General features: G+C 32.9%; 3 protein-coding genes across 5 annotated transcripts; 2 read left to right on the top strand and 1 right to left on the bottom strand.

Moving 5' to 3' along the window:
- Positions 1-984: 984 nt before the first annotated feature.
- On the top strand, positions 985-7,105 carry Bma-aars-2 (Alanyl-tRNA synthetase, putative; the record flags this gene model as incomplete). Of its 3 annotated transcripts, XM_043080158.1 has the most annotated exons (19): positions 985-1,125; positions 1,569-1,751; positions 1,868-2,013; positions 2,192-2,383; positions 2,474-2,618; positions 2,918-3,063; positions 3,234-3,342; positions 3,413-3,563; positions 3,636-3,760; positions 3,860-4,016; positions 4,094-4,260; positions 4,402-4,515; positions 4,728-4,886; positions 5,378-5,490; positions 5,691-5,931; positions 6,016-6,135; positions 6,262-6,351; positions 6,708-6,809; positions 6,932-7,105. In XM_043080158.1, 19 exons carry the CDS (start codon positions 985-987, stop codon positions 7,103-7,105), a joined length of 2,775 nt encoding a protein of 924 aa, XP_042936092.1. The 3 variants fall into 3 exon arrangements, with proteins under 3 accessions (XP_042936092.1, XP_042936093.1, XP_042936094.1); XM_043080159.1 differs by lacking the exons at positions 5,691-5,931; positions 6,016-6,135; positions 6,262-6,351; positions 6,708-6,809; positions 6,932-7,105 and adding an exon at positions 4,992-5,110 and having other exon boundaries at positions 5,378-5,396; XM_043080160.1 differs by lacking the exons at positions 985-1,125; positions 1,569-1,751; positions 1,868-2,013; ... (9 more) ...; positions 4,728-4,886; positions 5,378-5,490 and having other exon boundaries at positions 5,869-5,931.
- A 1,156-nt stretch (positions 7,106-8,261) lies between these two features.
- Bma-tlf-1 (TBP-like factor, putative) lies at positions 8,262-11,000 on the bottom strand (the record flags this gene model as incomplete). The annotated part of the gene is made up of 10 exons (XM_043080161.1): positions 8,262-8,375; positions 8,585-8,748; positions 8,908-8,971; positions 9,033-9,183; positions 9,310-9,392; positions 9,730-9,828; positions 9,901-10,011; positions 10,117-10,323; positions 10,539-10,613; positions 10,920-11,000. 10 exons carry the CDS (start codon positions 10,998-11,000, stop codon positions 8,262-8,264), a joined length of 1,149 nt encoding a protein of 382 aa, XP_042936095.1.
- Positions 11,001-12,981: 1,981 nt separating this feature from the next.
- Bm2628 (CRIPT protein, putative) lies at positions 12,982-13,750 on the top strand (the record flags this gene model as incomplete). Its single annotated transcript, XM_001899793.1, has 3 exons — positions 12,982-12,997; positions 13,225-13,348; positions 13,585-13,750. 3 exons carry the CDS (start codon positions 12,982-12,984, stop codon positions 13,748-13,750), a joined length of 306 nt encoding a protein of 101 aa, XP_001899828.1.
- Between the last annotated feature and the right edge of the window lie 2,565 nt (positions 13,751-16,315).

A 16,315-nucleotide genomic window follows, 5' to 3' on the forward strand; every position in this document is an offset into this window, starting at 1 on the left:
TATAAGTACAGATTATTGTTATCATACTCGCACCTTTGCTGTTAGACATGAGATTTCATAGCGATCCGTTTTGTGAAACAGCATGAATTAGGGTACAGTCTACGTCATACGGAACATTCCGGTTGTTCCGGATCTCTACCTTTATTATTTTCGGGTAGGTATCTGTACTCTGTTCCATTTTTTTCTCTCTGCAATTTTGGTCTATGACGTTGCTAAAAAGGGAGGTAAAAAAGAGAGCATGAATTTTCTTGCAGAATATTTCCAATTTTCATTTTGTCTTTAAGGAAAGAAGAAAGGAAAAAGCTAAAGCTTTAAGTTGTTCAGAATCGACTTTTAAAAATTTTAAGATTTCTTAGACTCAATTTTGAATTTTCTTGGCATAATTTAATATCTTCATTCTAGCAAGAATTTCACATAAATGTCACTTTTATGAACAAAAATACAGACACATAAGCTAAGTGAGATTCAACACATGCCGTATCTTCGTTACTCGGGACATGCTATAACGGTTGAGTATTGTTAATTGGACTTGAAGATGTTAAATTTTTTGAATAACGCAATCAAGCTCTGAGGCTTCCTTATTATTTTTACATTATGTTTAAATACAATGTAAAAGTAGCAGAAGTAGCACGTTCTGAAGTACTTTAGGGTGAGTCAGTACGATTGAGAGGAAGTTATTCTGAATGAATCAAAAATTGAATCGCTTTATTTTCTTCTATTTCCATTTCCACAACTAGATATTCAATATAAAATGACCCTATTTTAATCTAAAAATAAAAAATGACTTCAGTCCAGCTGCCACTGAAGGAATAAAGAACCAACATGAAAACAGACCTCGAGGCCATAGCTTATTTAGGAAGTTCAAATTTCTGATCTTAAGTCGTTCCATAAAAAAATAATTGCGTTTTAGTTTATTTTCATCTTTTCATCATCTGCAGCTCCACGGCTCCTTTTTTCTTTTTAACTAACAGTGCTGTATTTTAGATGAAAGCATTAACCTGTGATGAAGTACGCGCCGCCTTTATTAATTTCTTCAAGGATCGTGAACATACATACGTACATTCATCATCGGTTATTCCCTTCGATGATCCAACCCTGCTATTTGCCAATGCTGGAATGAATCAAGTGACTACTTATGCATTTATTAGCATAAGAGATAAAATTAGTTATTAGGCGAAAGTGTTTATCTAATATGAAAATATTGTTCACGATTCTGAAATGAAGCCTATATTCTTGGCAAATTATATTTCCTCTCAAGACGCAAATCAGTCATTGAAATTTTGAAATTTTTGAAACGATATATTAGACAGTTTTTTTTTTTTTTTTTAAGTCAAGACCATGTTCTTTGAATGATGGAATGCTCCACCATAGCTTAACTAATGCGAAGAATCTATGTCGATTCATGTTAAATCGTCAAAAATATTTTTTGAATCGCTAGTACAGACTAAACCTAAAAATTTGATAAGTTAAATTAAGCTCAAATATTACATAATGGAATAACTTAAAAGCACTGTGAAATTTCTGTACCTTATACAGAAATTTCAGAAAAAACTGATTTTCAGTATAAGCCAATATTTTTGGGTACGGTGGAACCATCAAGTGAAATGGCAAAGTTGAAGCGAGCGGTAAATACTCAAAAATGTATTCGAGCTGGTGGTAAGCATAACGATTTGGATGATGTCGGTAAAGACGTCTATCATCATACATTTTTCGAGATGCTTGGAAATTGGTCATTTGGGGATTACTTTAAGGTTCAAACAAAAATCGATTTAAGAAGCTTATTTATTCGAAATCTATTTTTGATGAAAAGTGTGAAATTTTCATTCATATGTATGGCTAAGTGGGCGTTGTTACTTTCATTTTTAAGCTGGAAGTGTGCAACTGGGCATGGGAACTGCTGACAAAAGTATTAGGAATACCTGGAGAACGTTTATATGTTTCTTACTTTGGTGGCGATGAAAAGACTGGCCTTGATGCTGATGAAGAATGCCGGCAAATATGGCTGAATATCGGGTTATTAACGTTTACTTATATATTTCGTTTTACCATAAATTAAAATTCTGGTTCAGGTGCTATTAAGGAATGATACACATAGCTCTAAATTAAGAATTCTTGTCAACTATTTTCGTTTAGTCTCGCATATTCCTGTTTCAATTTTCAGCAGCAAGTCTTGAAAGTCATAAATTTTTAGAGTGCCCCCATCGCATATTTTATCATTTGGAATGAAAGATAATTTCTGGGAAATGGGTGATGTTGGGCCATGTGGACCATGTTCCGAAATACATTATGATCGCGTGGGTAATAGAGACGCTTCACATTTAGTGAATGCTGATGATCCGATGGTCGTTGAAATATGGAATCTTGTTTTTATGCAGTTCAACAGGTAATACACATAATGTTGACTTAGTTTTTTTTAATAGATTGGTAAAACAGCGTTAAATGTCATTCTGAACTTAAAATATTGCAATTTTAGGGAGGAAGATGGTTCATTGAAGCAATTACCACGTAAGCATATTGACTGTGGTTTAGGTTTCGAAAGGCTTGTTGCAGTTTTGCAGAATAAGCTATCAAATTATGATACAGATATCTTCACACCTCTTTTTAATGCCATACATAATGTAAGTTCAATAACGTGCATTTCTATTATAAAAATTATTATTGGTGGTTTTTGTGATAAGTATCTTTCATGTAGTTGTATTGCATTCCTTACCATCTTACCAAATGTTATGCATTAATCTTATTTGTGTGGATGAGCTCGGTGTAGCCATTTAATTGGTTTGAAAAGTGTAATTTATATTGTTAACAAAGTATCATCTATCCTTGCTTTATGCGAATCTTTGCTTTTTGACCAGTTTTTTGACGGTGTAAAAAGTGACTTCAAAATAATTTTAAAATTTCTTATGGGTTTGTTTTGTAGGGCACAAAGGTACGTCCTTATAGCGGTAAAGTAGGTGCTGATGATGTCGATGGTATTGATATGGCTTATCGAGTAATTGCTGATCATATTCGTACTCTTTCCATTGCTTTGTCTGATGGCGGACGACCAGATAATACCGGCCGTGGGTTCGTACATTATTTTTAATAAATAAATGCTATATTCGTTTCTTTCGGATATTGAGCACTAATCTCATTAAATTTTAGCCGACTATTTCTCATTTATATAGTTTCATTTATAATTCAGATTCAGTCTCATTTATAGTTTCGTTTTCACCTAATTTCACTTTTATTTGTAGATATGTTTTGCGACGCATTCTTCGTCGTGGCGTACGTTATGCCAATGAAAAGTTATCAGCTCCACCGGGTTTTTTATCATCGTTGGTGCCGACCGTTGTTAATTTACTTGTATGTGTTAATTTCTTATCTGAGTTTGTTTTTCATGTTTATCTTCTCAGTTACTAGGTAATTCTTTTAGGGGAAGACATTTCCGGAGTTACATAAAGATCCGCAAGCCGTTATGGACATCATTAATGATGAAGAGAAACAGTTTTTGAAAACACTTAGTAGAGGACGGACACTATTCCAGAAAGCGGTTGCTGGTCTTCAGGGACACAATATTTTGCCTGGTTGGATTAATTGCTCTTTATTTGTACACTTTATCTTTTCTCTTTTCTAAGCAATATATATTATTTTTTTAGGTGATGTTGCATGGCGTTTATATGACACATATGGTTTTCCACTAGATTTAACTCAGCTTATGGCTGAAGAAAGAGGCCTTTTAGTCGACTTTGAAGTATTCGAGAATTGCAGGCAAAAAGCTGCTGTAAGCTGTTTTTTTTTAATAAATTTGCAAAAAGTAAACAGTTTTCGAAACTTATGAAATATTTGGTACAGACTTATTAAAAATTTAATAAAATTTTAGGGAATTTCGGCTGCTCATGCCAATAAGATGCGTGATACGATTGATTTGGACGTCAATGCTATTTCAGAATTAAAAAACAAAGGAATTCCAGCGACGGATGATTCACCGAAATATAAATATTATGCTTTATCCTCCGAAGATCAGCAGACGTTGTACAGTAAGTTTCCGATAAAAAATTTGATGAGTTGTAAAAAAAATTCAATTTTGATGTTGTCAAGATGTTAATGTTTGCAGATTTCGAAAAATGTGAGGGCATAATTCTTGCTTTACGGAAGGATAAGATATTTTTGGACACTTTGAATTCGGGAGATTTCGGTGCACTAATCCTTGATAGAACTAATTTTTATGCTGAACAAGGCGGACAGATATTTGATACAGGTGTTCTCACGGAAGTTGATAAGGTTTCTTTTATTTACAGAGGTTTTTCATATGTATTCTGATTTGCAAGGAATAGATCTCTGCTTAGGTAATTTACAGATATTAATTTTTATCCAAATCAGTTAGAAATACTATATATATTATGACTTTTAAAATACTTGCAGGGTAGTGAGTTTATTGTGAGCAACGTCCAGATCCGTGGTGGATACGTCGTGCTTGTAGGTACTGTGGAAGGACAATTATGTGTGGGCGATAAAGTAATTCAAGCAATTGATGAGGTATAATTGCAGTTGCATATTTCTTTCAAATATTCAATTTCAAAAAGAAAAATGTTGAATTAGCTCTGTGACACATATATTTCCGTCTAGTGGGAAGAATAAATTATTGCAATTTCAAAAGAAGAGACGAAAAGAAAGAGAAAATGAGAAGACTAGGAATTATTATACCTCACGGATTTGCATTAATGTTTGATTTCGTTTTTCATTTACAGGACCGTCGTAATCTTATAATGAAGAATCACACCGGGACCCATGTTCTCAATTTTGCATTGAGGAAAGTCATTGGTGAAGTTGAACAAAAGGGTTCATTGGTTGCTCCAGACAGGCTTCGGTTCGACTTAACTGCTAAGCAACCTCTAACCTATGAACAGGTTTATTTTTGATCCAAAAAAATGTATGAATTGCTAATATTTTTTATAATATAAATCTTGAGCGAACTTCAATAAACAGTGCTCATAATCAGTTTGGTTTTCAAGATAAGAATGGTGGAGAAAGAATCGCAAATGTTAATTGATACAAATGCAACAGTGTTTGCCAAAAATGTCCCACTAGCGGAAGCTCGCCAAATAAACGGATTACGAGCAGTTTTCGAAGAGTTAAGGACAATTAATCAAAAATTCATTTTCAGATTTCATTTACGATGGCAGTAATCAAAATGTTATCCATATAAATTTTTGATGACATTTCTCTCTGTTATATTTGAAAAGTTATTTTTCAACTTTTATATTTCATTTACGATGGCACTAATCAAAATGTTATCCATATAAATTTTTGATGACGTCATTACTGGTTATGTTTAAAAATTAGTGTGAAAAAAGATTATGTGCTTATATCACGAGTGTTTGGCATGTCATAATTTTAGGCTTACCCGGACCCAGTGAGGATAGTAAGTGTTGGAATACCTATTGAAGAACTTTTAAGAAATAAAGATAGCGATTTGGCTGTCAACACTGCTGTTGAATTCTGTGGTGGCACGTACGTTTTCTGTTGTTATGAAATTCTGATGGTGGTCTATTTGGTGACTTACTTACTGTGTTCCACCTGTTTCGGGTTTTAAATTTATTTGCTTAATTTCATCATTTTTCCAAGTATAGGGGTTTGTTGTCTTATGCATTACAGTAATTCGATTAAAATACAGAAAACTTTATTCACTTTGATCACAAAAATCTTTTCAGACATTTGCATAATGTTGGCCATATTGGCAAATTAGTAATCACTGTGGAAGAAGCTATTGCAAAAGGTATTCGACGAATTATTGCACTTACGGGACCGGAAGCTTTCCGAGCGATTCACCGCGCTGATCGACTAGAACAACGAGTGGAAGACGCACATCATAAAATAACTACTGACCACATGGTAAACCTGGATAAAGCACAATTTAAAGCTGCAACCAAAAGAGTTCTTGAATTGTTTGAGGTTTGGTTTCATATTATTTATCAAATACTTCTAAAAAGTGCTTTTAAAATCGAACCTTTTTTGCAGTTAATTTCACCTTTTTAGGAAATTAATCAGTCACAACTGCCGTACTGTCGTAAAGAGAGCATTCGAAAAAAAGCGAAAGCACTCCAAAAACTGTTAGATATGCATGATCGTGAAGCGAAAGCAGTACTTGCTGATAAGGTTCGGAAAACTTTGTTCAGTTCTAATTTGCCGCAGTTTAGTGTAGTTTTAAAAATGCTAATGTAAATTCGGTTTCCATATAACTAATTTTCGAAAACTCAAACATTTTATCGAAGTGAATTTCAGGTGCGGTGTGAAGCTAGCGAATTGGATTCTTCATTAAAAGATGGTACTCTATTTACTGTTCATGTTTTTAGCAAAGGTGCTAATGGAAAAGTAAGTACATCAGATTTTTTTTTTCTTTGAAAATTGGAAGTGAAGTTTGTCTATAGAATCAAGCCTGTTCATTTATGTCATTCTTCTCTCTTACTCTGTGAGGATATGGCTCATATGTCACTTAGTACTCAGTAGAGATTTGCCTTCTACTGAAACATTGAAGGAAGCCAATAAAATAGTTCCTAATTTGGAAAATATGATTAATAACTAAAGTAAGAGCAATTACCTTTAACGGTATAAACTTTGTAATCGTAACTATCTGGTTATTATAAAACGTTTTCTAATTAGTGATAATTAAGAATTTCATTTTTCTAATTAGTGATAATTAAGATTTTCCAATTTCTAGAAATATTCAGGTATTAGATAGTGCTTTAAAATCGATAACGAAATCACATGCTATTATGGGATTCTCAGTCAGCGATGATGGTAAAGTAGTCGCTGTCGCACGTGTTTCCAAGGTTGATTTTATTTTTAGAAAATTTCTCAATTTTCTTATTTCAAATTTCTTATTGCCATATTTGCTCTCTTTATTGTAACTATGTTTTTGTAATTTTGTAGGACATGTCTAAGATTTTTATAGGATGTTGCAAGCAAAGGACTGCAAGCATCGGAGTGGATTTCGAGAGTATGCCAAGTTCTTGATGGTCGAGGAGGTGGTACAATAACACAAGCACAAGCTACGGGAAATAATGCTGAATTAGTAGAAGAAGCTGCTCAAATTGCTTTGAAGTTTGCAGAAGTTATACTTTCTTAATCTCTTTTTTTTTTTTTCATTGAAATGGATTCCTTTGATATACATATGTTGATGGTTCAGGAATTCTGTTGTGTTTGATAAATGTTTGGTGAAGGGAATTTTCAAGCACGAATTAATAACTTCACTGTCATTCAGATCATATTGAGTTTTTTTGGAAGATAAATGTTATCTTTTTCATTTTCCTCATGTGGGGAAACAATTTTTTTTCGAAAATCATCACACTTTAAATTATCTTAAACGTATTCGCAGGATTTTTCATGCAGTGTAATTATGCCGTTGTTTAAATCCTTATATACATGTTCTTGTAAAAGGAATATTGTCTACAGGAGAGCAACTCTTTATTATGGATTTGTATCATAAAGCAGAATCTGACCATCACCGTAGACTTTGAAGTAGCTACCTTGTAAATGCATTTATTATTACATTATCAGACTGCATTGCATGCAGTTTCCCGGTTACATCATTGTCACTCACTCTCGTCATTATCTTGCTTCTTCCCTCAGCACTTTTGCTCGTTTTTTCGTAACCTAACTGTATATTATTACACATAGCTTCCAGTGCATCTGCCGAAGCACTATGACCATTACTACATATGCCAAATCATTTATTCAAAAAAAAAAGAAAAAAAAAAAGAAATGCAGCGATACAAGACAAAACTATAGAAATAAATTGTATTTTGATTCTAGTGCTGTTTTTTCTTTGAGAACATTCAACAACAGAAACGAGAATTTGGACTGTTCCATAGGATACAAAAAAGAAAATATGTATGGTACACAAGAACAATGTTATCAGGACAACATATTGAATGAAAGCTGTGGAGATGAGATGTCTCAACTTGGCGACTGTTGAGAAGTAGGGACGACCCATTTCATTTTCGAAATTTAAGTTTCTTGGACGGTCTAATTTTTACACATGATATCGGTTAGGTAATCGAATAGAGCAGTTAAGAAATGCTAAGCTCGGTGCGCAAGTACATATATAAGTAGAATTAGTAAAGGAAGCAATACAGGACAACAATCTAATGAAGTCAACTTTATATACTTACGTTCACCGTATGAAAAACAATGGGGATGGAGAAAAAGCAAATTAAATATAAAACTACAGGAAAGTGATTTATTTATTGCACAGAAATAAGACTGAAAGCAATAAACGGTCATCAGACCACGTCTTCAAACTCATCCTCTTCTTCATCATCTTCATCACTGAAGTAAATCCGATTCCCAAAAACTCCGGAGGAAGCCGGGAACCGCTGCAATCCATGTAAACCAGGCTGAAGCATTCATCAATATGTAACACATATGTATAAGCAGTGAGACCAGTTAGTTATAGGTATGAATGCAGAACTATGTGGAAGTAATAATCTTTAGCATTTTTAAAACATACACAGAGTAGAAAGAGGGATTAAAATCATATGATCAGTAATGAATTCACTCCACTAAACTTAAGTTTTATGATTTTTTTCTAATTATATATGATAACCTGCATAGCAGGAGGTCTTTTGTTTGCATTATTAGATGACCCATGCTTCCTCTTACGTGAGGGCTTCGAAATAGCGGAATTACGCAAGCGTAAAGCACACCGAAATTCTTTGACAATTGGATAAATCACTTCAACTGCTTTCATTACATCACTTTCAGATGCAGCTAGAATTAACGAAGAAATTAGATAAAATTAAAATCTAATTTTCCAATTGCTCTTTAGATCATACTCCTTATCAAATTCAGTGTTTTAAAACTTGCCGCCAGTGACAGTAATGCTGCCGGTTGTATGAATTCGAAGTGTGGCTCGAGGATTTGTGGAACGCCATATGAGGCCAACTGATAATTCTGGTTCGTATTGAGAACAATCTGGATACTTCTGCGCTAGCTAAAAAAATTCGTTAGAAAATGATTTTCGCATACAGTTTTGTCGGAGATAAGAAACTTACTTCTTCAATTTTTACACCAAAAGGCATTTTACAAGTTGCAAGCACGTTACAGACGCGATAATTCCGAATTCGAACAACGTCCATCATCTTACCCATGGTTTTTTGGACCATTCGCGCAACACCTCTGGCAGCACGTTTGCATTCACTTTCGCTACAACATTTGCACAGTTTTAACTTGTTTAGAAGATAGAAGAATTCCATTTTGACTTTAGAAAATGATCTGCGAGACGTAACCAGCTTCAAAATCAAATATACTTGAGAAATAAGTCAAAAATACCTGCGACATCCGACAATATAAATTTTTCCAGAACTGTATATTTTAACGTAACACGAAGGATTTCTCTTCTGCTTCAACAAAACCTAAAATTACGTAATTTGAAATTAAAGGTCAAAAATAAAAATATTTGCAATGATCTTTAGTTTCTCATATAAAATTTAGAATTAATGCTTAATTAAAATGGAAAATAACTCTTGAAGCATAGTTAATTGCCAAACATGACCAGTTAGCAGGAATTTAAGTACAAAAATCTTTAAGTCAGGTAACTTGAAAAAAGTACACTACACACCAAATAAAACTATTTTAAATTCTAACCGATTGAATGATATTATTGAATTATAAGTAAACAGAATAACAAAAGACAGAAAATTTACGTTAAGAGTAATTTGGAAAGGTCAGAAAATACATCTAAGTACTTACTCCTCGACCTCGGTCAAATGCGACATTGCCGGAATTTAAAGCTACGCGATGCAAATCAATATGCAGTGGAAGTGTATAATTACAAACAACATTTCGGATCTGAAACTCAAAGCACTATTCAAAAGATAAGCTATGAGCTTTAATCTCATTGCTTTCAAATGACAAAGTTACTTGGATATCAATCTCGCCATCTTCATCCGAATCATCTCGGTCAGCAAGCTCGGAACTTGTTGAAGGTGGAGCTTCCTCCGTTTGCTCTTCATATCCTGTCTTTCCACTGGACTGTAACATACCATATGCTAATTACGCTAAAAATGCCAATAAATATATACAGATAAATAATAAAAATTGGACGTCACCATTCTGAGAGACTAAAAACAAATTTACAGCATCCATAATCGATCCTACTCGTTCTTCATCTTCATGCACAGGGACATTGAGATGAAATGAATCAGTTTGAGATAGAGAAAAATCCGATACGATTGAATGCTGCAAAGTAGATTCCAAAAGACTATTTCGAGTTAATACTGAATGCTGTGGACCGAATCCTTCAAAAAAATTGTTCGCCGTCGTGCTGGAATGCCATACTACACCCTGAAGCACTTAGAAAACTATGTTAGTTCTTTGTAAGTGATGAAATAGAAACACTATTTTAATGGATTACACTGAAAACCAGTGGCTTCTTTGGTGAATATCATTGTTCGAATGCAATATGAACCAGGTTGATCCTTATAAATTCATAAATAACGAATCGATAAAATGCTATCATTATTAATGTGAAACTAGTTCATAAAAATAACAGAACTGACCGTCGCTTCGGTTTGTGATGAAACAGATTCAGTATGCAGCGATCCCTCCAACGTCATATAATTACTGTTTACAGTCTAAACACAATTACAACTGATACAAATAGAAGCATGAATATAAGGAACTACTTCATCAATTCTTTAATCCATTACTGAAACGCAAATTAAAAGCTTCTCGACAACTTCCAATATTACGGACTAATTAGAAATGAAAACCATTCTTTGCTGAATCATTAAAATAACATTTCTAACAAAGACAATTCTTTTTCAAGAATTAACATACTGCGGCTCAAAAGTGGACAATGAAATTTCAAAATCCCCATCAGAAACATTTGAGGGGTATATGCCAAAAATTTACTAAAAGCTAACAAAGAAATCGAAAACCTTAGTAGCTGCACTGGTAGTGACAGATGTGCCATTAAGAGCATAACTCCCGTGATCATTCTGACATGCATATATGCTCATTTTTTCTCCTCAGTGACCATTAACATTACATCCGCTGAACTGTAAACAGATAAACACTGAACAACCACCAACCAAAATTCATCATCATCTATAATTACCTGTAATTTATGGCATTAAAGCAGATACGTAAAATCAGAAGCATCGCCAAAAAATTAACAAATTACTGCCACATGGCACCAATCGAAGCGACGTAAGAAAAATATTTATTATAATATTTATAAAATCGTAAGCTATCTCAAATTTAAAATAACTTTTTTTAACTTTTCCGTCTCCATTCTTCCATGAGCCACATTTCTCCAGGAACTCAAAAATGACAAATTAGCTGGAATCAATCTATCTCTTATGATTATAATATAATTCCCAAAATCAAACATTTAGGGAATGTAACCGAGAAGTCTCATTATGACAGAAATTTTACCATGCCATCTGTTGTTCTTTTTCACCTGTAGGTTGCTATCTTCTCTAGCAGTAATTAATGTTTTGTAGCTACCGAAATATTATTAGCTGTGCCTTTCCATTGGGAGGAGACCTTCCACGCAATTCCCATAACATTTCACATGCACCAAGAACACTTATAGAAGATATTCTCTCGAGAAATGTTGCTGATTACTTCCACACCGAACATTCTCCTTTTTCCCGCAGTCAGCCACTATACTACACTTGTACGTAGAATCCAACGTTACAGTAACCCATAGACGAAAGACAAGTCTTCTTTTCGAGACTATATCATTTATTACCATTCAAATTAAACACCACACGCCCACTTGCTTCTGATTTATACAACCAAACGTGAGAACAAAGAAAAAGGCGAGATTCAACGTGGATTAAATTGATACAATTCACCTACTCCATCTGTCTTTCTCTATTCTGTGATTCGAGTAACCTAAATGCATATATCAGAGCTTACATGAAACTTACAATAATCAAAAGCTCTTACATAATACATCATTATCTTCAGAGTATTTCGTTCACACTCGTCTTCTATTCTTCTACCATTGCACATTACATCTAGCATTCAATTTCTCAAATTTGAGGTTGATCGAAGTAATAACTGCTCCGTTATTATTTGGATCACCTTCATCAATTTTAAGCAAAGGACTTCAACATTCGTATCACAACAGAAAAACTGCGTGTACCGTATGTCGACTATTGTGAGATTAACTGGGAATTATATGAAATCGTTCACAGTACACTATCATTGGATTATCACTTCATCTAAACTTTTTTATAGTGCAGAAGAAATCACGGAATTGCTTGAAGGACTCATTAAGTAAACAGAAGGTGCCTAATCCCCAAATACAAGAAGTAGGACCCCAAACTCTCGAGAACAGCAGACACCGGTTATCCCGCTGCAAACAAATGTTTAACTGAATTACGGCCGATGTCAGGACGTTATGAAACTGATGGATCTAACATGTAGCAATTCGATGAAATGCAGAAATATTGGATTCATTGTGTTTCTAAAAGATTTGCTATAGAGATCCTTAATTTAGGGGGAGACATTATGAAGAATTTTTCTGAAATTAAGCTTTTTAATTGCATTGGTCTATCAAATCATAACAATGAATACTGCTTATAGATTAGACGAATAGTTGTGAAATTGAGTACTGTGATCTTTTTATCGTTTCTGTTTTGCGATCCTCGTTCTAATATTTTTTCAGTATATTGCAGTACTTCCAAAATTTTCTTCAATTTTTTGCTCTCTATAATTTAAAATTGAAAAAAATTTTTATGTGAATCTTCTCATGAATACACTTAAGTATAAGTTTGCTTTTATCAACAACTGTACATGAATTATTCATTTTCATTCTAGACAACAGTCTTCAGTAGATTCTTTCCTGATCTTTTTTATATTATCAATTTTTTAGTGTTCAACTTTCGTTAATTTTGCGAAAGCAACAACATGCAACTGTTGGTATTTCTTTATAATTGATTTTAAGGAACAAACACACATAAAATTTCTCGAATTCCAAGATCAGGAATGGTGTGTGACTCATGTAAGTGCCCCTTTAATTTTAGGAATAATTTTTGATCTTTATTTTGAATTTATGGTGTGTACAGTTTTGAAATTAATATTTTCTTTTTAGGATGTGTTTTCACTATTTTTCTCTTTTATTTCTTAATCAACTCTTGTTTACTATTTTTTTCCGTTTAATTAATTGCAATTTTTTCTCTTCTATGTAAAATTTCAGTTTGATTTCCAGCTTCATTTTATCGTTTTTAGGTGTAAAAAAACTTGGTAAAGTAGCGGCCATTGATCCGTATCGAACAAAATCACGTAACGAATGCGCTGGGCCGATTAAAAAAGGTGGTAATGAAAATAAGCTCCTTTCAACTAGGAAAGACAGGTATATATCTGAATGAACTTCCCAAATTATTTTTCTTTTTTCTGTTATTTAATAGATTGTTGGCTCTACATGAAAAGTAATGCTTCAACGATATTGATCTATTAAGTCCTTTATCAAGTTTAATTACCCAAACATTTTCATTTGAATTAAGTACAAGTATGTAAATACTATGACTCAGTAAGAAATTGGAGACTGCATAAATTTAATTGCTGTGAAAAATTCTATTTTAATTGTAGATTCCAGCCGTATAATCAGGAATTCAGGAAGTGTCGAATTTGCAAAACTGTTGTTCATCAAGTCGGTTCACATTATTGCCAGCAATGTGCATATCAAAAAGCCATCTGTGCAATGTGTGGTAAGAAGATGGCCGATACCAAGAAACTGAAAATGTCTTCTGTATAAATATCATTTTATCACATTGAGTGATTTAGTAAAAGTTGGAAAATAGCTTCCTATTGGGTTCGTGGTTGATTAAAGTTGTTAGGTAAACTTTTTTGAGTCTTTATTAGATCCACTAAACAGATAATTAATATTCAGCAGAGAATGTGATCTGTTGCTGATTTTTCTTTATTAATTTGTGTATCGTTATTTGCTCATAAATCTTAAAGTTTATTCAATGATTTCAAGAACTAAAATCTTAATTTTACTTGTTTTTATACTGTTACTTTCTTTTTTTTTCATTATGCTCAGGAGCATGTGGATGGACGGAGAAATATGGAAGGCTGAAAATATGAAAACAGTTATTACTTGTATCACCTATAGTTCTTACCACTCATAATCTTACGAAATTCCAATAACAACGGATGATTCATTTTCACATACGTGCTGCGCAGTTTGGTTTTCATAGCTGTCAGTTATTTTCCGGTTTTCTCGAAGTTCTCTGAACTTCTTTCTCGTTCGCCATATTTCTTCGTTTGTGTTTGAAATTGATATGTTTCTTAATGTGCACGCCGTGATTAATAGTTTCTGTATTGTATGTAATTATTTAGATACTCTAATATATCTTTCGACAACAGAAAAAAAATGTACAGTTTGTGCATTTTTAATTTTCGAGGTGTTTGTTATTGTACTACAAATGAATATCTGATAAGAAGTGTTTATAGATAGCAGTAACAGATGTCTTAAATTTGCAGATATACAGGTATTTGATTTTTAGAATGGAGTAAAGCAACGCAATAAAGTTGTTATGTCCGAAAGTGTCATCTTATTGTTAGGCATAAAAATAATTCCCATTATTCGGAAGTTTAGTTAGTTCCTTTATTCATATTTTATATAGTTGGCTAATAAGTATTGCCTATAGTTGAATATTTTTGTCGATTATAGAATGGTGTATAGATAAGTTCCGCAAAACGTTTTTGTCGAGAAGTTCTAGTGGAAGTAGACAGTAAATCGTGTTTGATATTTAGTTCGTAATAATAACTTTAATTTCAGTTTATTATGGATAGATAGATATGATGTGTATATGGAAATTACTAAATATGTCTATTTCAGATAAAGACTTATAATGATAGTAGGTATCGTATCGTCCAGAAAGAAATTTATCATTGTCGGAGTGATGAAATTAGGAATCCGGATTTCATGTGCGGAAATCTTTATAGGTTACCGTTGTGAATAAATAAAATATGTAAAGAGATGATTTGTTGAGTGCAGTCATTTAAATTTTTGCGAAATATAATTCGTGCTGAAGTTGAAAAGTGATCTGATAGAATTCAATGATAAGGGAAAGTACTCCAACTTTAGATGATAACGAAATGGTATTTGGTGGATTTATTATAAAGGTTTTGAAGCGGGTCACTGCATTATCTCTGTTCCATCTGTCCCATTTCATTAATGGGTTTCTTTTTCTATTATTCAATTTTTGTTTCTTTGGGCCTTTTAAAATACCGCATTGTTCCATAAATCTGTAGAGACAAGCTTGTCGATGAAGACATAGTGACTCTCAGTTCTCCTTTATTATTTCATACAGATGTGTTCTGCTTATCATTGAGCAAAATCAATATTTAATTTCCTTATTTTACATTATCGTATTCTTCAACTGTAGTTATCATCACGAAGGGTCAGAAAAGCAACAATTTTGTCATTAAGGAGATGTGTTAATGTCATTGTCAAGGTATTTAATTCGAACTTTTCCTGAGAAAATGACAGAATAATTTATTGATTGTTCACGAAGGGTTTTTTTTTTCCTTGATTGCTTGCAGAATTTCTTTTCTACCTGATTGCTTCCATTTAACTTCTTTTACTAAACATCATCTTTATAACTGTACTGAAATTATTGAAGTGAGTGCTTCCTCATTTTCTCTCACATTCACTATCAATTTTTACCTGTCCTATTGCTACCTTTGCTCGCATTTCTCATAATTAGTCGATTTCGACTAGCTTATTACTATTTTGCTTAGCCGTATGCTATGCTATTGTTGAATTAATTATTAGCTTCTAGCTAATTGCTTGTTAAATCGTGTTGTCTTTTCTTCACCTCAAGCATATCTTGAACTGTTTCTGATAATGATTTTTCATTAGACAAACAAGTTAATGTCACCAGTAATGCTAAGAATGGAAATTCGTTTGATTGAAAAAACTTGTCATTTTAGAGAAATCTTTTGTACCATATTTTTGTTTTTTTCTTCAATTAACATAAAAAGAAACAATTTCTCCTTTCATTGTATCGAAAAACTCGCTGAAATGTTCCAATATTTTATGCTTTATTGTGTAGAGAATATTGTTTGCTTTCAAAGCATTAGCGAATTTTATGTACTTTCTATTTCAATAACCAATTCTAATTCCATTCCTTAAATTTTTGGTTTTTACTTTTAAATTATTTCAAGTGTTTTAAAAATTTGCTTAATGCTAATAATTGGACAGATTGGTTCAATATTATTCTTCTGCAGTACAAACTTTTTTACTCATTTACTGAAATTTAATTTCGTTTGAAATTCACTATTTGCTGATGCCTTGGTAACATTCGTTAAC

The sequence above is a fragment of the Brugia malayi genome (assembly GCF_000002995.4).
Source record: "Brugia malayi strain FR3 genome assembly, contig: Bm_v4_Chr3_scaffold_001, whole genome shotgun sequence".
Lineage (NCBI taxonomy): Eukaryota > Metazoa > Nematoda > Chromadorea > Rhabditida > Onchocercidae > Brugia > Brugia malayi.